We start from the raw sequence: 20,915 nt of genomic DNA, 5'->3' as shown, positions 1-20,915 counted from the left end.
CGTAAAGAGCTGAATTTTTATTTAGCGGCTATAAATGGGTTGGTTTGGGAAATAAATACATAAAATTTCTGCATTAGTAACTAATTTTTTGGGTTTGTTTTATTGAATTTTAAGTGCTAATACCTTACCCCGACCCTAATAGCCCTAACCGTGAACATTTTTGGAGATACAACCAACCACATTTGGGTGTGTGATTCTAGTTATGGTGTTAGTAGCTCTACCCCAGATTGCAGTGTTAGTAGTTCTACCCTTCGGAAACTGCCTTTTCCAAATTAGCAATCTTTTTCAAATAAGGTGAAGAGAACCAACTGCGTCGTTCTTTATCGCATGGCTCATAATTGAAGATAAAAGTGGCTACATTGAACACCCTTTAACAGTTTCCCATTGCAACAGTTTGAACGAGTTCGCGAACAGTATATTCCAAGCCGTCTAGCTAGCTGCTAATGGCCTACCCAGTAAATTAACAATACCATGATCATTAAACTGTGTCTGTTCTGTTTAACAACGCTGTCACGTACCTCGTAATTTCGAGCATTGCGTTGCCTTCTTTTCCTCAAGCACTCACTTGGAACGGTGGTAGTACTGTTGATGAGGTAAAATGAATGCTGTTGCAGACAGTAAGAGCTCTTGATCGGTTAACGTCAAGTTGTAAGGCGACTAGAACGTTTACTGTATACTACAGGCTTTCATCGTACAAGTGTATAGCAGTTAATCCAGCGCACACCAGTTCTGAAGTGTCTTTGCTGGTTATTCTACTTTTAATTCTACAATATGTCTATTGAACGTGTGTATGACGTAATAAAGGTAGCAGTTTGGAAGTTCAGTGCAGCAATAGAAGTTAAGTTGGAAGTTCAGTCTTTTATTGTTTTGTGACGGAATTAGGTTTATTTGCACAAGCGGTATTATAAATAATTGCACAACAAGCACGTCAGTGGTAACTAATTACACTTCAATTGAACATGTTTGCAAAAGCATTGCGCCACAAAGCCAACATCGGTTTTCCAGTAAGAAGTATGTCAACCTTGCCTTGTGGCGCGTGGTATGTTCACACCCATGTTTTACCAAGCTGTTTACTGAAAGTACCCTATATAGCTCGTTTGATTACTTGGTGAAGCAATAAACCGCCAGAGCAGGACCCACGCACGACCATTTCTGTTTGCTACCCGAGTCGAGGACGAACGAAATACAAATATTTTGCCTGTTTTATTTATGACCAAAGCTTCGCTAGAACCTCGTTTGCAGCAAATTAGAATACTGTCTGACTGAATAGAATGAATAGAATTTGAATGAATAGAATAACTGCTATTTATTGCAGCGAGCTGTAAAAACAGGCCTAGGTGATATGTAGCAACAAGGAGGGTTAAAAAAATTGCTCATTTCTCCATAAGTATTCTATCGCTGAAATGGAGCCTACGAAATTGCAGAGAAAGGTGGAACCGAAAGGTGAAATTTTGTTTTGAAAAGTACCGATTGTAAAACTACTTTTGCAATACTTTTTCGAACAACACTTATAAGGCATAATTTAAATTGAGCTTTTACGCATATACTTTTCATTTTGGGAAGAGAATCGATTACCAGACACATCCATACGTGGACTTGTAGAGCCGATAAATTGTGTTTCTATTTTTAATAACAGTTTGAAGCGGGCCTATGTTTTTGGCCCGAAACCAGCTTGAATCCGAAAGTTTTTTTTTTGAGTCCAAAAAATTAGTCTTTTCCCCAACAATTTTAAGCACTTTCCGTGCTTTTGCATTTTAAAAACGACACAAACATATTCTGTCTCGATGTTTTGAATGTATAAGACCGAACCCAGTCTGACCTTCAACTGTTTTGTAGGACACTTGCTGAGCGACAACGACACTGGAGTTGATCATCTTGGATATTCAATTTATGCTGACGCGTTAGCCAGATTGCTGTTTTGGGTTCAAACTCCTATCACTGTTGGCGTATTTGCACCATGGGGTAGCGGAAAGTCGTTTTTACTGCGAGAAGTTAGATGTAAGTTGTCTAGAGTTTATTTTGGACAGGGGTGCACAACCTTTACGCTAATAAACACTCTCAGACGTTAGTAGCTGACGTTTTATGATTCCAATGTCACGCATCGAAACTTGCATAGAGTTTTGCGTAGTAAATTGCATACTACGGTATGTTAAAAACAGTTTCGCAAAACACGACGCTGTAAACTTGTTTAAAAGTAAGATAAGTTTAATTTTATGCCTTTAGATTTGCTGCAAAAATACCAAAATCAAAAGGAAATTGACCACAACTTTGGCGATGAAAATTTCTCAAGAAGAAGTAAAAGAAGCAAAATCGGAAGATCAACCACAACGCAGAACCAAACCAGGCGTCAGGGTTGCACTTGTGCTGCCTGGACGTTTTTCCTATTGTCGATAATATGCCTACTTATTGCAACCCTCCTTATCGCATTAGATCCAGCAGCACAACACATCTATTATGAGGATCCAGGCAATTCAACAGACTCACCTTCATCAGATACACCACTGGAGCAAGAGGAGGCCTCTATTGGGTTCCTTGCAGTCGTTATACTCTTGTCTCTGATTGGCATTGTGTTTGTAACATTTGTATGTTGTGTATCCACGACCGACACCCAGTGTTGGGCAAAGACTTCAAGAAACTTCCGTTTGGTAGCGTACGCAATGTTTACAACTTTGCCCACCCTGGGCGAAAAGCGACGCACGGCACAGGCTGATTACGACATCGTAATCGATTTTGACGAAGACGCGGAGCTCGCTCTAATGGACCCACAGGAATTAGCCGGCCAAGGGTCACAGACTTGCCTGTAAGTCGTATTTTTGATTTCTATTTGTCACAATTATCGCAAAAAAGACTACATACACTCTGCGACTGGGCAACTAAGCAATCGATATGACATGGTGTTTGGGTTTGGCTGTGTGTTGTTTTAAGACATCTTACTAATCGCGACAACATCGTTTCATTATAGGCTTAAAACCAAGTACATTTTCGTAAACTTCAAAGCATGGGAGTATGCAGGCAGTGACACCTTGTGGGCAGGAATTGTGACCAACCTGACACAGGCGATCGAAGCCGAATTCGGGGTGGTGACGTCACGTCTGTTTCGGATGTTGGACATCGAAGAGGTTTTGGACGACAGCAAATGGTGGGTAATGTATATTAAAATCTGTTTACTTAGCGATTACGATTTGGGCCTCGATGCAAATCCTGCTTAAAAAGTTATGTTAAAATATAGGTAGATATTTATTTAAAATGCTAAATTATTAATTAATTATTAAAATTATTAAAAATGTTGCTGTAAAGAAAGCATAAGTTACAATTATGTTTGTTGCCAGCCGTGAACCATCATCTGTTGGTGTTCTAATACGAGATTTTGACGTCACTGTGCGGTCAGTGAAGCGGATGATGACGCAATACGGGGTTGTAATAAAAGTCGACAAGCGGGGTTCGTGGTGGACCGTCAGGTACTCCAGCTCAATCGAAGCCCGGAACGCCTTAAAATCGCTCCGTATCGCTGGGTTTGACGCCCGGCTGTCGACCGACACTCCAGTGGAACCAGCCAACGCGCCAGACAAAATTTCTCCCCAAGCTCCCACCTCCAACTGTCAAAGCAAAGTTGTAAGCATTGAAATGGACAACCTTGTTCCTGATCCAGATAGCACCTCAATCTCATCACGTGACATTCGTTGGAGCGCCCATCCAAAGCCTGCCTCGTTTTTCTCCCATTTTCTCAAGTACCCGAAGAAGGTGTGCTGTGGATGTCCTTTCCTCTACTTTTGCATTCTTTTCATTATTGCAGTGGTGCTTTTCCCAATTGGTGTGTGCATCCTTGTTTCGGAGCTTCGCTTGGATATCCTGAGGGTAAGCTTTCTCTAAAGTTACATAAGTGCATGTAATGTGGCCTCTTTCTGCGATTGAAATGCTAAACTCGGTCGTAGGGTATTGTACAAACATATCAAGTAAAAGGACGTGGTAAACTATTTTGTCATTATGGCTAACCCATGCGTTTTTGCTTGAACTAATTAATTCATTAACAGCTTCCTATTGGTCCAATTATCAAATAATGTGAAAATATATACCGCTTTTAAAATGTTTTTTTGTGAGTTAGGGTGTATAATTTAAAAATGGCACCACCATTAAGTTTTCGGTGCATCTAAAATATACAGGATCGCTTCGATCACTTGGATCGCTTGGTGCGCCTTTTTATCACTTGGTGCACCTTTATATCCTTTGGTGCACCTTGATATTACTTGGTGCATCTTAATATAGCATGGTGCACATTTATATCGCTTGGTTCACCCTTATATCGCATGATCACCTTTATATCGCTTGATGCACCTTTATGTCGCTTGGTGCACGTTTATTCCACCAAGCTGTGTTAATAATGCACCAAGCGTGCGCCAAGCTGTGTTAATAATGCACCAAGCGATCCAAGCGATCCTGTATATTTTAGATGCACCTTTAAGTTTTGATTAAGTCCAATAGTATGTGCTCGTTGAAAAAGTCATGCTACTTTTACCAAGTTATGTGCACTCTTTTGTTTTCATGTCCGGGTACAAATAACCACACCCTTTTTTATAGTCAACAAGAGCAATCCCAGTTGAAGTTCAGATACTTGCATGGATGCCAGCCACTGCCGCCGCTTTGTTAGTGATTATGCGTTTCTGTTACGCCATGTTTAAATCACAAACAAGACGAGTAAACCAGGCGCTCTCGGGCGCCAAAGGCAACATGGCGGCCGAACTCGGCTTCATGAGCAAAGTAAAGGACGAGGTGAGAGGTTTGTTAAGTTGGTAATTTTAGCTTTTTACTGTACTTTTAAATAGGCTGATATTCTATTATATGGTGATTAAAAAAGATAACAGAGATGCAGTTGGTATACATCCACGCTTTTGTTACTAGATAAAAGTTATCGAAAAGTTGGTACGGTGCTTACGTTTCACCCATCAACAAAACTACAAGATCATCATTTCAATTGACGACTTGGACCGCTGCCCCCACGAAAAGGTAAGAGATGCCGCAATGTTTATGGTTTAACTTAAAAATACAAGACTTATAGCCCCTAAAACTAAACGCTATCTATAATTGTTATCAGGTCAAGTCAGTACTTGAGGCAGTCAGCATTCTTCTCAGCGACCGTTGTTCCCCTTTCGTCTGTCTCATTGCTCTTGATTCTCGGGTTGCTGTGAAGTGTATTGAAGAAGGAATGGGAAACGCGTTGCTCAAAGCCAATGTTAATGGACACGAATATCTGAAGAAAATTATTAATCTACCGTTCTGTCTGCCCGAAGTACGTTAACCCTTGACCTACAGATTTAAACAATAATAGTGTTCCGCATGACACAACCCCATCTCCTGAAAAATATTAGTCATATTACGTTGATTTCAGGGGCGTATGTAAACTAGAGTGGCTTACACAAGGCTACAACGTTATTTGCGTTAGCTTCTTTAGTCCGAAAATCATGCTTTAACCACGAAACTGTATAACATGCTTATAATTTAGTGGAATTTGTCTTGTCTCATCGTTTTAGCCTGGGTTTATGATTGTGCTTTTATATTCACCGCTAAAGTTCAGAACGTGTTTTTTTTGATTTTTTATGTCAATCGATGCTAACTATTTGTTAAAAAACCTTATTTAGCTTAGTTCGCGAGATAAAAGGAGATACTTTGCTGGAATGATGGACCAAGCGGACAGAACCAAGCTCGTACGAAAAAGTCCAGGTTAGTTTCAATCAAAAGCTTGAAACACGATCAAATTTGAAATGTGACAACAAAATTTAAAATAGAGCGAGGAAGACCAAATTCCCCTAAAGCCTCTCCTCTTGCGGCCGGTGACCTGATTTCATCTACTTCCAAAGGGTAAGTCATGATGGAAGTTTACAAGGTGGTTAAAATTGGTTTGTAATTTTCTCATATTAATTGCAATATATTTGTTTGGTTAACTGTTTATCGAGAAAATCTTCTCCCTCGTTATGAACTTGGTTCGATTGTTAGTGTAAGCCCTTATGTTGTTGGGAATATGTTTATCGATTGCGGCGTCTATTTATATGCTATGTGACAGTTGTATTCAACTTTTGTGTTGGTGTAAAATCGCTTTGTTACAAGAACAAATTTCGGAAGGTTGGGTGATCAAAGTACCACAGCATGGAAAGAAGAACCTCCGAAAGACGTAGATGTTGGATCTCGATCGTCATCAGGTACGGACGCCGTTGACGCATGTCCGGCTTCCTCCAAGCACATTGACGAGAAAGAATTTTTGTACAAGTGTCGGTACGTCTTAATAGCATACAAACAAGAAAAAGGTGTTTTCGTATTTTCTCCGTATTTCTGAAATCCATTTAACAAAAAAAAAATGCGTGCGAAAAAAGTATGCTTTTTAGATAAGTATATTTAGACTGTTTCATGAAGAACAGGTACAAAGCATAAATCATTTCTTTAAAAACAGAAATATATATTTCGCCTTGAATACACAGGCATCATCAGTTTCTGTAAAAAAGCAGACACGTGGTGGACTGTCGATATAAAGTGGTAAAAAATAAAATATGTAAAACACCTGAAAAAGTTGTAACTCTACAATTTAAACACGATATAAAGTGGTAAAAAATAAAATATGTAAAACACCTGAAAAAGTTGTAACTCTACAATTTAAACACCTGCGAAGCACAGAGGCAAACCATGACTGGCGGGTACCAACAAGCGACACTTGGTATATATTTCTGTTTTTAAAGAAACGATTTATGCTTTGTACCTGTTCTTCATGAAACAGTCTAAATATACTACTGATAAGAAGCAAGAATCTTTCTTTTTTACATTCTATTGTCTGCGGGAGATTCCTTAGGTGACAAAAGTTTTTCAGCTTTTTAGATAAGCATCAATAAAAGTATTTTGGGCGCAGACAATTTCTCCATGACGACGAAACGTTAAAATACCACCTTGCGGGGAACCCCCGGAACATGAAGCGCATCTTCAACGTGATTTCCATGACAACGCACCTGATCCAATCCCTCCAAGCTCACGTAAGTGTGTGCTGGTGATCGCTTTAATGAACCGTTTGATTTAATCTCATACTTTGTACAGGACAAACGTTCGGCGCTCATCAACAAATGGCTTACTAACTCCAGAGATGATCTGCAATGCCCAGCACAAGGTACAAGTTTAACACACGGGACGTGTAAAGTATAAGCGTCATATATTATATCGTTCACCAAAGATTCCGTTGTCTGTCGTATCATTGCGGTCATAACGTATTTTAAACTATTGCAATGGCTATGCATGTTGGGGTTTCCTTGTACAAGTAAACACCACCACCATATGACATTTGGTGAATACAGACCACAGAGAACTGAAAAGATAAATTAAACGTACAGTGTTTGTGGTTGTTTTGGTGTACCAAATGACTATTATATGTTCAACGGTGTTTCCCAGACGAACACGACGTCACATGGCGACTTTCCATCACTGCTGACGAGGAAGGAGCCCGAGATTTAGTTCGCTGGGTGGTTTTGACTGACCAGTGGCCGTACAGGATGAGTTATCTGCTTCAAGTAATCGAGGATGCTGATCAACGGTCGAATTCAGGACGCAGAAGCGAAGTCATTTTAGACCAACAAACCCTCCTAGATATTTACGAGTAAGTTCACGCAAAAGGAGTTATGCGAGAATTGATTTTGCCCATTGTGTGTATATGACCGATTTACCCGACTTTATTTCATTCATTGAAGGAAGTTTTGTGTTTCAAGTTTCGTTTTACGTTAACTCTAACGCATTGAAATGAGTAGTTTTCCCTGTTACCCACCAACATATATATTTAATAACATAAACGGTGATCTCCGATGACCATACGGTCTGTTGAAGGGTCCAATACTGTTCGGTTCAAACACTCGCAGTTACCTACCATCATTACTTGCTTTAGGCATATAGTACACTATTTTGTTGTAAGAATGTAAGGCATCCATGTTTGGTGATTACACCAAATTGGAAATGCTGACCTCTGTTTCATTTAATTCAGGGTTTGATAAAACGGAAGTTATTACAATCAAATTTCCCGTTTGTGTTGTTGGCAAATTGGCCATTGTCCAGCAATTGGGTTGTGTTAGGTTCATAAATATCCAATGTTCGAACTCCAGGCGTTTGAAGTGAGCTACTTTTAGCCACCAAACTTTCCCTGGCGTCTGTTTTAGCTGCTATTGTTTTATACGACCGTTCTCCGACAGGAGAAATTGTCATTAAAGATGAGAAATTCACGCAATTGAATTTATTGTTTCCAAAGGCGCTTGTGACATATATCCAAACGAGCAGTGTCACTGGGATATTAGAAATGTTTGGTAGAATGTTTTATTCGTGTGGGCATCTTTAAGTCAACCAGTTTATACTTATTTCTAATGCTCACGTTTAACTTTTTTAATCATTCGAGTCGTGCATGTGTTTCAGTCTAACTTATTTAAGGATGTAATTTGCAGGAACATTGTCATTCCCGAAATCAATGCCAACTTAAAAGTGGACGAGAGTACCTTGCTGTCACTTGATGGCGATCCAGATCTCTTTCTCGGCCTGCTTGGCTGCTGCAAGCTAACAAAGCGACGCGCCCTGCAGTTGAAAAACGTCACAGTCAATCTGGACCAATCACTGCGCCAGAACATCGCCCTCTACCGGTCGCTGGTGGACATACAAAAAGGTGACTCCGGAACGGAAAATCGTGATTTACATTGACGAAAATTTGGCAATGCTAGTTCGAAAACCGCATTAGTAGAACTGTTTTAATAATTGTTATTACATTTTTAGCCCTTTGCATCGTTTTATTCATGTTTGCATTACTTCCATGTTCATTTTTTGTGACGGTTAGCCTTATTTTTGTCTTTCTGTTTTCGTGCCATTATTGGTGTTTACCACTGTTACAATCATTTTTATTTAATTGCTGCGTTCAAATTTCCAGTACTCATTAAAATACTGTATGTTGTTGCTCTTCCTAGAAAGTATTTTTAAGCTGCATATTGGTCCCAGCATTATTGGTGTGCTCGTTTTCCACTGTATTTGTCGGTATTGCAATCACAGTAAACAGACCTCTGTAGCCTACTTCTTGTACAAAGTCATTGTGCATTGTTGTAGTCAACAATTTCAAAAAAATTAGCATTGCAAAAATTGGACAATCAGGATGTCAAAAGTATATTTGCTAGTTTTTACGTTTAAAACATACTTTAAAGCGATTTGTTTATTGTGTTGGATATAACACTCGTTTTCTCATTTTTCCGATAGTTCAGTTTTAACCATAAACTTGCCCAAGTTTTTAACTAAAGTCGCCTAAGTATTTTTCGTTTTTTTCATGTTCGAAATGTTTTGTTTCACTCTCGTTGATTTTTCACCTACGCATAGTTTTCAAAAATGGAGGTCGAACATTGCATTTTTAAACTTTGTCGCAAGCAACAAGGTATTTGCAACGATGCTGCTGATAAATAATTGTTAAAATAATCCGAATAGCCTGAATCCACTGTCATAGAATATTGCCCAGTTACGTGTCAACCTGTACTATGTCAAGTTCTTCGTTTATACGTTGCCTTCTTGAATCTACTGATTTGGTGCTTCCTGCATGGTTTATTTTGGTTCTGGCTTTTATTCCGACGTAACGTATCCAAACAATGTACAACTATCCATTATACTGTGTGTTGAGTTAACATTTTCACGATGCGTTTCAGATTGTCACCACCCAAATACAATCAAATGTCAGAAACGGTGAAACGAAGTCGAGTGGGGGCTATTATGCAATCGTATAAACAGGTATGTACGTGGTTCGGTATAAGTCTTAGCCTTTTGTTTCACAATTTTTATAAAATTAGATGCCTTCTGGTTAACTCCATAACTGTACGCAGTTCAATACTGAAGCGGATGTATAAAAGTTCTAACTTTTCGTAATTAACGTTTATTTGATGAAAAGAACATTAAACTTTCCTACCCCCACACCACTGTATAAAAAGTAAGGAATATCAAATTACACTTTTCGGAGAATTGACTACTGAAAGTATTCAATTTCAAAAGTGCGTTCGGGTAATAGAATTGGAAAGTGGACAACAAGAAACACTTAAATTAATCATGCGTTTAAACGGTATACATCAAAATGTAATTTTAGTGACCTTTATGGCAAGTAATATAGATGTCAAACTATTCACTTTGTGTAAGTGAATACTCATGGATTAGAAAAAAATCGGTTCAAGACCAATTATTACGTAAGGGCGTGTCTTTTCTGATGTTTAAATTTCCATGCACTTTCAGTCTGTTGTAGACAACGCTTCAAAAGTAAGCATTTTTCGGAAGTATTACTGGGAAGTAAAGTATATTGAAATTTTGAGTATCATGCGAAACTCACTTGGCGACGATCGTTTAGGCTTCGGCCTGCTGTGGTCGATTTGTTGCTTTTGTCCAAGGTAACACGGTTTCTTCAACGTGAAAGGAACAATTGATATCACGTGCTCAGCGTAAGGTTACACTCGAGTGACAAAGCGACCCTCCTATACCAAGCCGATATCGGCCAAAGCCCAGCTCGCCTAATATTTCATTGGAGCGCAGAACTTTTTAATTCGAGGTAGAGTAAGATTGGAGCAGATTTAATCTGAGTCTTGTGGACCAAAGGTAAGTGATTTACTTGTACTGGAAACTGTTTTATTGAATTTAAATCAAGCGGATAGCTCTAACATTGGCACCAACCAGCGCAACCGTTGTCCTAAACACGACATATCCATGTTTGGTTGGCGTTGTTTGAAAAAAATGTATTTAATCCTGTAATAAGTTAAAACTGGTCCCTTATTATTTTGTGCGTAATGGATAGACACCATCAACAACTTCCTTCCTTTACAATCAGAAAAAAACCTGTGCACATTTATTTACGAAACTGCGACAGGTTTGTGAAGGTTTTGTATTGCAAGTGGCAGGAGGAACAGCAGATGGATATCAGTCTTTATTGCACAAAAAGGGAACAAAAACTTTATTTTTGATAAGTTAACATAGCCAGCCTGTAATTGTGTCAGTAACCTTTTTAGCTCGTTTCCAGCTTTAATTCTGTTTTGAATATTTGAGGTCCCTTGGTTTTTAAGGTAGCTTTTCGGGTAAAGTTCTGTGCAATTGTTGCGACAGGGGCGTATGTATACAGCTGAATTGCAGTTAAGCATGAAATTCTAAAGGTATGTGCTAGTGACAGCACAACGGTCAGCATAGCTTTTGTTATAACACTCAAGTGAAAACCATGGTTTTGTGAAAGTGATATAGCATAGTCTCATAAATTATAAGCTGTGAAGCTTAGGTCTCAAACGACATGAGTGTCGACATGGAAAATTGAAATAGCGGCAAACTTGTAAAAGAGCCAATTTACCCAACAACTTTAGTGGACCTAAAGTTTCGTAAGTTTGCTCGCTTGCACAGCGATGCACATTCCGCTGGTCCATGTAAATAAGCGAGCTCTACGACACGCCTACTTGACCAAGAGGAATCGTTTGTTTTTCTTTTTACATAGGATGGCTACCGATGGTGGACATGCTTCTGGTGTGGAAACTGAAAAAGCGGTCAATCCTCGAGGTAAAAAACGCCACTATTTTAAATCTGAGTCAGTTTTTAAGATTAAAAAAAACATATTACTTTTAGTAATTAATCAACGTTAGACATTTGGTGTGTCTAACTCTAAATGATGTTACATGATACCAAATAGTACCTAAACATCTGTTTGTGATTGGTGATACGGGAGAAAATGTCTAGGGTTTATCTGCGTGGGAAATTTGAGATGTACGTCAGTTGAAACAAGTATCAGTGATTGGTCTGCAAACAATACAAATTAAAGCAGTGTCTGTTAAAGAAGAGTGTTTCGTTTAAACTTATTGTTCGATTTTTCTAACCAACCATGTTACACACCGATTCTTGTGCAACAATATATATTCAAGTTGACCACATTCAAAAAAACACCACCCCTTATTTTAGCTAATAAATCAAAACACAAACATTTCATCTTTTGCAGGTCATATTCTCAACGACAACGATATAGGAGTGGATTACCTTGGACACACAGTGTATGCGGAAGCTCTTGCCGAAACTATAGTGAACGTGAAAACCCCAGTTACAATCGGAGTCTTCGCGAGATGGGGTAGTGGAAAGTCCTTCCTGGTTAAGCATGTCTGTAGTAAGTATAAATCTCATGTGACAAGTAAATGCGGCGTTAACTCTATAACTCTATGAGCATAGGCTTTTATAGCCTGTTACTTGCATAAAATATACATATCTATACGTAAAATATGGAGGATGACTTCACGCTTAAACAGTGAACGGTGTCCAAGATTTCAGTCTGGAAATAATCTCTAATTAATATGCCTTTTTGTTATACGTCCTAGAATAACCAATACAATCCCAAATTATCCCAGTTGACCTACATTGTTGACCCCTAAGTGCAATTTTCACATTTTTAATTTTTGGTAAACCCAAACCGTTTTCATGTTTTCGCTTTATTTTGTTTGCCTTCAGAGAAAGAGTATGGGGACGTTCATGAACATAAACGTCTATTTAAACATTTGATACTTGGACAGACTTAAAAAAATGTATAGGCATATCTCGACAGGAACTGCTTTGACTAAAACTCAAAGCGCAACGGAAACACACCCACAGCGTAACCTGTAGGTGCACAAGATTGAACGGTTCACCGACAAACGCACCCTAGTTTTTGCCGCTTAACCATGATATCCTCATGTTTGTGTTCTGTAAACATACGATGTGTGTATAACCAGAATATACGTATACTTTGTATTCAACCTGAACGCGGTTTATAGGTACTTTTATATATTTATCTCATGGGGACACGCATTTACCGAACTGACACTAAAGAGGCGCGTCTTTGTCATCTTGAGAAACCGACTTACTCCGAGTTCGCCTAAACTGGTGTTTCACAACCTTTTTGAACTCGTGACACACATTTCTGTTCGCGGCACACTAACAAACTTCAAGCCAGTAAATGATAATCTGCAGACAGTCCACACTTTCTCTCATCAGTGCAGCTGTTGACGAGGCAGCATTGGCTAGTGCAGCCATCCGACGACACTTCAGTTGTCCAGACCTTATAGGTCGAACCAGTGTGCACTGTCTACAGTTTATAGATTTAAATTTGTGGCTTTAATGTGGTGGGTGAGATTGATTTTGGGACACCAGACATTTGCTCCACTTAAAATGTTTCACGGCACAAACATTAATCTAAACCTAACAACCACTCGCATTCTAACTATTCGATCTAATTTAGGTCTTCTTGAAAAACGGCAACGACAGGCTAGTGCATCGGTAGCGGAAATTCGTAGACCGCAAGGACGAACCAGATGCTGCTGCACATCGTTTCTCCTTGTCATCTTGGTGATCTGTCTGATCATTCTTGCCATCGCAGCTGCGGCCCCGGAATTCGTGTACAAACACATCCAAAATGTGTCGGACTTTGTCTTAGACGAGCCCACAGAAAAACTTATGGAAAACAGCACAGTTTCAAACAGTACAGGACAACCTGAAAGGATAAAACAATCTGTACAAACGATTGGAATCGGGTCCTTGGTTGGTCTGACAATCATCGTGCTTCTGGTTTGCTTAGTGATGTGCTGTGGACAGGATTCAAGCTGTTGGCCTTCATTTAAAGGAAACTTTAAATTGATTGCATTTGTCGCTTTTACCAAGCTACCGATCGCTCACGCGGATAAAACATTTGTACAAGTTGATGACGACGACGTACACCTGAAGTTCGATCCAAAGCGTGAAATGGAGGCTGAACAAATTCCACCCAACGTATCTAAAAGGTAGTTTAAACAGTTGGTAGCAACAATCAATGCTAAAATAACTCATGATTTCAGTATAAAACGTCGCCTACACTTTTTGGTAGAAAATATTCTGAAAAAGACATACATCTAAAGGAGATTCATGCAGAAAAATATGTATTCTAACTTTCATAATATACTTGCAGCATGTAAGGAATAAATTTTGAGGTGTTTGTGTCCAAATAAATGCGTACATATTACAGAGTACACCAGCGATTCTCACATGTAAAATATCACTATAACGCTGTTCTCAAGGTATGTGTTTGTCAAGTTCAGCGCATGGGAATATGCCGGCAGTGACAACCTGTGGGCTGGAATCGCTACTAATTTATCCGATGCTATCGAGTCGGAGTTTGGAAGCGTCGTCTCTCGTCTGTTTCGCATCTTTGACTTGGACGAGATCTCCCCGGATGACGAAGTGGCAAATCCAAACGACAATATTTTATTTGCTCGATTCGGATCAACGAAAAACCGCGACCAGATTGAAACCGTTGCGAAAGAATATGGTGCAGTATGCAGCGTGGTAAAGTATGTCGAATGGAAGAAAGCACAAGGAAAAAAGAACAAATTAAATGCTGACCAGCTGCCAAATTGGTGGGTAGTGGAATACACGGACTTTCGGGAAGCCCGCATAGCGCAAAAATTCCTTAAAAGAGCTGGAATCCTTGTTCAGTTTACAGAACCACAGACTGCAAACAGAGATAACCAAGACGTTATCGAAATGGAAGAAATGGCTATGAACGATGAGGCAAGGTCCCTGGTATCGGAAAAAGAGGCTGATTCAAGGGCAAAAGTGATTACATTTCGTGGGGGTTTCTGGAGACACTTTTTTCGCTACCCGAAAAAGAAATGCAAATTACCAGTTCTGTACTGGTTTGTTATGCTCATACTTTCCGCCGTCGTTCTACCTATCATTACGTATTTGGTCGCCAAGCACCTTTCCTTGACTGTGTTTAAGGTAGGTATGTTTTTAATCCCCCTTTTGCTATGGTACTAATTTTTAGATTGAAGTTTTCATTAAAATTACCCTTAATATTATGAAAAATGTCTTGTTATTCCTATTTGTACACGTCCAATCACAGGTAGAATTTTCTTCAAATAACCTCATAATGAAACAAACCCTAACGAAGTCATATAGATGTATCATTTTCTTTCGGTTTAGACAAACCGGAATACAATTGCCAATTTATTTCTCCTAGTGATCTATATGTAATTCTTCTTTAAGCCCCTATAAATTAACTAACAATACCTAATTTGATTTGGCGTGGTTAATTATAATCTCATTTTACAGAGCCCACGGGCAGTTCCAGTTGCTGTTCAAATCTTCGCCTGGCTTCCAGGAATCACAGGATCCGTTTACGTCCTGCTCAAATTTGTATGGGCGATGCTCCACTCCCAGCGAAGTCGGATCAAGTCAGCGCTGGAAAGCACCAAGGACAAAATGTCCAGTGCACTGGGTTTAATGGACAAAGTCAAACACGAGGTAACTTTTGACCTTCAATGTTTCGTGATTTGAATATGATTAGTTTCTCTTAGGATTGTTACGGTATATAGCATTTGCCGAACGAACAAAAAACGAGAACCCCTAAAACAGTGGTTCGCAACTTTTTTCGACCAATTCCTCCATAAACATTTCAAAACATTTTCATTCCTTCCCAATAGACTACATGCTAAACCATACAAAGATGATATAAATTGGGAGTTTCATCAACTTCACAAGTCATATTCCTGGTGCTTAAGCGTCTATTTACAAGCCACATGTAAAAATTAAAGTAAATTCCAAACACAGGAGTTGTTGACAAACACAAGTTTTGTGTACAAGTGTTACTGGTGAACGAAATGCATATTAAGCACATACAGTGTGCAAACCCTAGTATTGTTTGACTTATCTAAACGTACCACAAACGGCAGAATATAATGACTTTTCACAAATACAAGTTTTCAACGTTGTAGCATTGCTTCCCGTGCATCTAAGTACGAATAGCCAAATTTCCGCAGGTACACGTCATAACGAAACTGGTTCACTGCGCTGAATTTACCCACAAACGAAAGTATACCGTCGTGATCACAATAGACGATCTGGACCGAGTTCCTCAAGACAAGGTAAGCGTTACTTCCAGGCCACACAGGTTGGGCGACTGGTCGGTTGCGCTCGACCCATTTTTATGACATAATAAAACTTGATCACAATTTTACACATAATAAAATCCGAGTTCGTGCTTTAGAGCGTTTAGAGCGTTTTGGGTTCGAATTAGGTTTAAAACGCAGGTTCAAACTCTTTAGATGTACTTTTTTAAAGCACGTACATTTCTTGCACTCTTGTTTTCATTTGCCTATTGTACACAGTTGTATGCAATATTTTTCTTATCAACTCATACCGTATGCATATTTTTTAACAGTTAGATTTTACACTTGTACATGTTTGAACACACTTTCATTTGTGCATGCCAATAATTTTCATTTGTGCATGTCGTTTAGGTGAAATCCGTGCTTGAAGCAGTCAGCATCCTTCTCAGCGACGGATCATCTCCGTTTGTGTGTCTGATTGCTTTGGATTCTCGGGTTGCTGTGAAGTGCATTGAGGAAGGGATGGGAAAAGCTTTACTCAACGCCAACGTTAATGGACACGAATATCTGAAGAAAATCATTAACTTACCGTTTTGTTTGCCCGAGGTTAGGAAAAGTGATCTACTCCAATTGTTTCATACCTGATCGACATTTATACATGGTCGGTTAAAACTAGAAAGAGAAGTCTGCTATCTTGTATTGCCAGTAAAGCTGCAACTATATCATAACACCCTTAAAGATATGAAAATGACATTTTGAAAGTATATTTGTTGGCGACGTACAAATACAAATAGTTTTTTTTTAACCAGGGGTACGAAGCATCAAACTAAGGAGTACGAGATATTAATGTAATAACACACAGAACGCCACATTATGTAAAACATATTAACTGTGCTACAGTTAGTTAAAACTAATTTTTTGAGGTATCGTAGAGCAGGGATCGGCAACCTTTTTTGCACTGCGGACCGGTTTTGAAACTAAAATTTTATCGCGGACCGGTCTTCAAAAAACTACAAATACATAGCTATAAAAACGCTTAAATTAGTTTATCATGCCCGGGATACATGAGCAAAAAGTTTTATAGCATTTAACATGAAAAATTTTACGGCCCGGTAACGAACTCCTCGGACCGGTACCGGGCCGCGGACCGGCGGTTGCCGACCACTGTCGTAGAGGCATACAAACAAATTATAGAAAGATTTAAAGGTACGCGCGTAAAAACTGCACATGTACATCAACAGCACAACACTTAACTCAATATTTATTCAAATTCTCTCCGCTACGGGTAAATTTGTGTTTTTAACCTGCGATATGCTGCCCTCCACAGGTGGGAAACGACAACAAAAAGCGTTTTATCGAAGGATTGATTGACCAAACTGACAAAACGAACACACTGATAAAGCACACGGCTGGTAACAACACCGTCCATACAGCAATACGTATGTTGAATGTGTTGTACACAATACTTGCAAAAGCGGTTCTGTTATTCCTTTTTTTGGTCTCATAAGGCAACATTTATGTACTTATTTTTACTTGGTGGTGGTGTAATTAAAAGTTTAATTTGAAACACAGTTCAGTTTTAACTGTATCGTTTTGTGAAATAACACATCTAATGCTTGCATTTTCAAAATAATTTGACTGCCAAAGCATTAATCCATTTTTATTAACTTTTAATGTCATACATAAAATTTGCGTTTAACTTACTAGAAAATGTAACCAACTGGTCAATGCGTGTGTTGCATATGTGCAATATATATATATATGTTCACAAGCACGTAAATCATATTTGTTTCTTTGTAGATGATAACCATGTAAATCACTTTGACCGCAATGGCAACAATCGCTTAAAAGAAACGACTTTAACCGACACTGGCGATGTAACCGACGGTTTCGACAATAATCATGCCGGTAAGAAGATGCTTTTCATGTATACCAAGTGGTTTACAGTTATTTATTTGCAGAAAGTGTCGACGGCGGTACCATTCTTGCCAACTCAGGGGGTAGGTTATCTTGCTTGTTACTTTTGATTCACATTGGTGATGCACCGGATCAGGCCGAACTTCAAATTCCCTTTAATTTGTAATGAATTTTTTGATCCGAACCTTACGTTGTTAATCCAAATAAACCCATTTGTCACTAAACTAAACGTTTTTGGTCGTATGTAAGCTGAAAGAAATACTTAATATTTTTGTAGACAATTTGGCTCTTGATTTGTCAAAAACGATTGGTTAATATATACGTTTTTTAGTGGTCTATTGTGAAACTTTAAGCATTGAATTCATACTTTTGAGAAGTCCCGTTTTGGCCGAACTTTTTTAAAACCTTCGGGCAAATCGAATCTTCGGTGCATTACCAATTTATACGTTATTTTTTTAATAAATGCGTTTGTCAAAATACAGGTCGATTCTCAAACAACGTGCCAACTTCATCAACGGTTAAAAGAGATTTTCGGTCAGGATTTGTTGGAAAGCAATTCCTGTATGATTGCAGGTAAGATCCCGGTTTATTGCTGCCTAAAACGCACTTATGCCAAATACAAATAACAGAAACGGCAAGCAAACATCTTTATGACAAATCCTAAATTTTGCTACATATTGGGGTATCTTGTCTGTGTGGTGGCATTGTGTAATAACTGGCACAAAGAATTTGTGTGAATATTATGGTGTGGATTAAAAAAATCCATTTGCATTTTTTTTTAGAGAATTTCTTCAAACTGACCCGTTGGTTCGGAAACACTTACTTGGAAACCCTCGAAACATAAAACGAATTTACAACGTCCTGTCGCTAAATTCTGTCATCGTGAACTGCACAAAACGGGAGGTAACCCTGCAAAATTAAAACTACGTCTTCGACTTTTAGCACATAAGATCATGAATTATTCTCTATATTTTAAGTATATATAGACCCATGCTTACCTGTTTTCTCAACGCTACAGATTGAGAGAAAAACTATTCTACAAAGTCTTGGACAAGCAAACTTCAGGGCGCATGGTGGTACAGAAACGGACACAACATTTCAAAATACTCAGACACACCACCAACAAGCTTTGATAGGTCAGAAACCTGTTTGTGTCGCTTAGTATGTTTTCTTTATACCTACTGTTCAAATTTTCGACAAACAATTTTTTTGTAAACACTCAGATTTGTTTTTTATTATTTTGCACTAACAGTTGTTAAAGGAATCGATATTCCATTGCCAAATTTATTGATAATTGTAATATTTCAAATCGAATCAATAAGTAGCCTACTGTACACAAATTGGGATAGTTTTGTTTCGATAACATGTAACGGGTATTTTTGGTGTGGTTTCATCGGCAAAACTGTTTTTTTACAATGTTCAGATAATCATTTCATTTATATCTTGGCTTCACAAATGTATGCGTTTAGTTTTTGATACAAATCTGTTTGTCCGAGTTTTAGGTTTTATTTAGATATTTTTTTAAAAACCAGTTTTTTAAAGATTTAGCAAATCTCCTATAACCAGAATCTGTTTTTATTCAGCGACAACGAATGCATCCACTTTGGCGTCTGACATTGTACGTTGGATCGTGTTGACGGACCAGTGGCCGTACAGAATGAGCTATATACTACAAGTGATAGATGATGCTGACCAGCGCCATCAGGCGGGAAGACAAGGCGAAGAGATCTCCGACGACGAATCGCTATTCGACATTTACAAGTGAGTCCAATTGCCCTTGATGATTTTTTGCTGATACCTAGGCAGGTTTTGTAATTTATTTCGACTGGATTTATGTTAAACACAGCTTTATGTGTCATATCTGTCTAAGCGCCTATTAAAACGATATATTATTTTGTTGACTGACCAAACATGTTAAGGGTCTTTGTTTATGGATAGAAAACTGGCCTCAGTTTATTGAAGAGTTGTTGCCAATCATCTATTATGACCTAGGCGTTAACTTGATTAAACCCGTTCATGTAACTGTTTTTTTAACCTTATATAATTTATCCAACAGAAGCCGAGTTTGCAAGGAAATAATGGAGTCATCAGACGAAAACAAGTCACTCCTATCTTTGGACGCCGACCCAGACGTGTTTTTCAGTTTTATTAAACAACTGGAAGCCGTTGGTATGACCAAAGGCAGGGCAAAGCAACTTAACAAGTACACAGTCAATCTTGATCATAGCCTTCGTCAGCCAATCAGCCATCAGAGATCCCTGGCCGACATCGGCGGGAAATCAACGGACCAAACATTGAGAAACAACGAAGATTTAGGGGATGAAGAAGAGTTAGAAACTCCGAGACAAATGGAAAGCAAACCAGCCACAACGCAAACCGCATTACCAGTGCAACAAAACGTCCAAAACAATGTAGGACTTGCGCCTCAGCCATGCGCTGCAATCTCATCGGTTTTTGCGAACTCAGAAAACTCTAGACAACCAGTTTCTTCAGTATTACCGAAACACGAGCGCCACCTTGCAGTTAATGTCGGGGAGAAGATAAACGGAAGTACATCACCTCCCAGAAATCACATTGTGCCGTCAGAGACAAATGAAAATTATGTACAAAGGTGGTGATATCATATATAATTTAAGTTTGATGTGCGTTTGTTGGTACAGGTAACTGCGTCATACGATCTACCATATCGGGAATGCTTGGGTGATGGACTTGATTCGGTATCACGCTTTTAAGAGGACTGGTGTACTCAGATCTACCATACCGATTACGTTGTTTTAATTTTTTTACGTTGTTTTCAAATTGCTTTTTTTTTGGCGCATTAAAACTTTCTGAAAGGTTCTTTTACCATTTCGTTGATTATTGTGCAAGTAAATAAGTACTCGTTTTTTACAACATCAGGGCAAGAATTAAGTCAAGTTATTTATTTCTCACTTCCTTGGCATATGTGCATGACTCTCAGGGGTGGTCACAACGTTTGGAGTTGTAGAAAACATTCGAGAGTAATCTTTTTGCCTCCGATGGATTTCAGTGCATTGTCCGAATATTTATTTCAAAACACAAGTTTATCACGAGAGTTCAACACAATCTATACAAATTTAACTTAACACGAGGTACTTTGTGTAT

The 20,915-nt window shown here is 38.7% G+C and overlaps 2 protein-coding genes across 4 annotated transcripts; both read left to right on the top strand.

The window, feature by feature from the left end:
* The first annotated feature begins 1,295 nt into the window (after positions 1 to 1,295).
* Positions 1,296 to 9,726, top strand: LOC145220166 (uncharacterized). Of its 2 annotated transcripts, none has more exons than XM_080087454.1 (15): positions 1,296 to 1,443; positions 1,837 to 1,998; positions 2,224 to 2,800; positions 2,963 to 3,139; positions 3,330 to 3,855; positions 4,576 to 4,767; positions 4,897 to 5,001; positions 5,090 to 5,284; positions 5,634 to 5,715; positions 5,781 to 5,853; positions 6,115 to 6,264; positions 6,890 to 7,010; positions 7,072 to 7,141; positions 7,420 to 7,624; positions 8,454 to 9,726. In XM_080087454.1, exons 1-15 carry the CDS (start codon positions 1,404 to 1,406, stop codon positions 8,701 to 8,703), a joined length of 2,925 nt encoding a protein of 974 aa, XP_079943580.1. In that variant the 5' UTR covers positions 1,296 to 1,403; the 3' UTR covers positions 8,704 to 9,726. The 2 variants fall into 2 exon arrangements, with proteins under 2 accessions (XP_079943580.1, XP_079943575.1); XM_080087449.1 differs by having other exon boundaries at positions 6,100 to 6,264.
* On the top strand, positions 9,699 to 20,636 carry LOC145220128 (uncharacterized). Of its 2 annotated transcripts, XM_080087426.1 has the most exons (16): positions 9,699 to 9,765; positions 11,492 to 11,553; positions 11,987 to 12,148; positions 13,253 to 13,790; positions 14,064 to 14,766; positions 15,100 to 15,291; positions 15,807 to 15,911; positions 16,287 to 16,481; positions 17,203 to 17,314; positions 17,676 to 17,783; positions 17,837 to 17,875; positions 18,275 to 18,365; positions 18,575 to 18,695; positions 18,811 to 18,928; positions 19,376 to 19,553; positions 19,849 to 20,636. In XM_080087426.1, the coding sequence occupies exons 2-16, from the start codon at positions 11,493 to 11,495 to the stop codon at positions 20,408 to 20,410; spliced, it is 3,285 nt and encodes a 1,094-aa protein (XP_079943552.1). In that variant the 5' UTR covers positions 9,699 to 9,765; position 11,492; the 3' UTR covers positions 20,411 to 20,636. The 2 variants fall into 2 exon arrangements, with proteins under 2 accessions (XP_079943552.1, XP_079943547.1); XM_080087421.1 differs by lacking the exon at positions 9,699 to 9,765 and having other exon boundaries at positions 9,796 to 11,553.
* Positions 20,637 to 20,915: the final 279 nt, after the last annotated feature.

The sequence above is a fragment of the Phallusia mammillata genome, chromosome 1 (genome assembly GCF_965637545.1).
Source record: "Phallusia mammillata chromosome 1, kaPhaMamm4.hap1.1, whole genome shotgun sequence".
Classification (NCBI taxonomy): domain Eukaryota; kingdom Metazoa; phylum Chordata; class Ascidiacea; order Phlebobranchia; family Ascidiidae; genus Phallusia; species Phallusia mammillata.
The sequence above is the reverse complement of the archived record's forward strand: the minus strand, read 5'-3'. Positions and strand labels throughout refer to the sequence as shown.

Bases quoted from the DNA above. Each gene is read 5' to 3' on its own strand.
- LOC145220128 (XM_080087421.1), top strand. From the start codon at position 11,403: ATGCACATTCCGCTGGTCCATGTAAATAAGCGAGCTCTACGACACGCC. The intron at 12,149-13,252 runs GTAAGTATAAAT...GATCTAATTTAG, and splicing joins CCTGGTTAAGCATGTCTGTA to GTCTTCTTGAAAAACGGCAA. The intron at 17,876-18,274 runs GTAGGTTATCTT...GTCAAAATACAG, and splicing joins CATTCTTGCCAACTCAGGGG to GTCGATTCTCAAACAACGTG.
- LOC145220166 (XM_080087449.1), top strand. From the start codon at position 1,404: ATGGAGCCTACGAAATTGCAGAGAAAGGTGGAACCGAAAG. The intron at 7,011-7,071 runs GTAAGTGTGTGC...TACTTTGTACAG, and splicing joins TCCAATCCCTCCAAGCTCAC to GACAAACGTTCGGCGCTCAT. The intron at 7,142-7,419 runs GTACAAGTTTAA...GGTGTTTCCCAG, and splicing joins TCTGCAATGCCCAGCACAAG to ACGAACACGACGTCACATGG.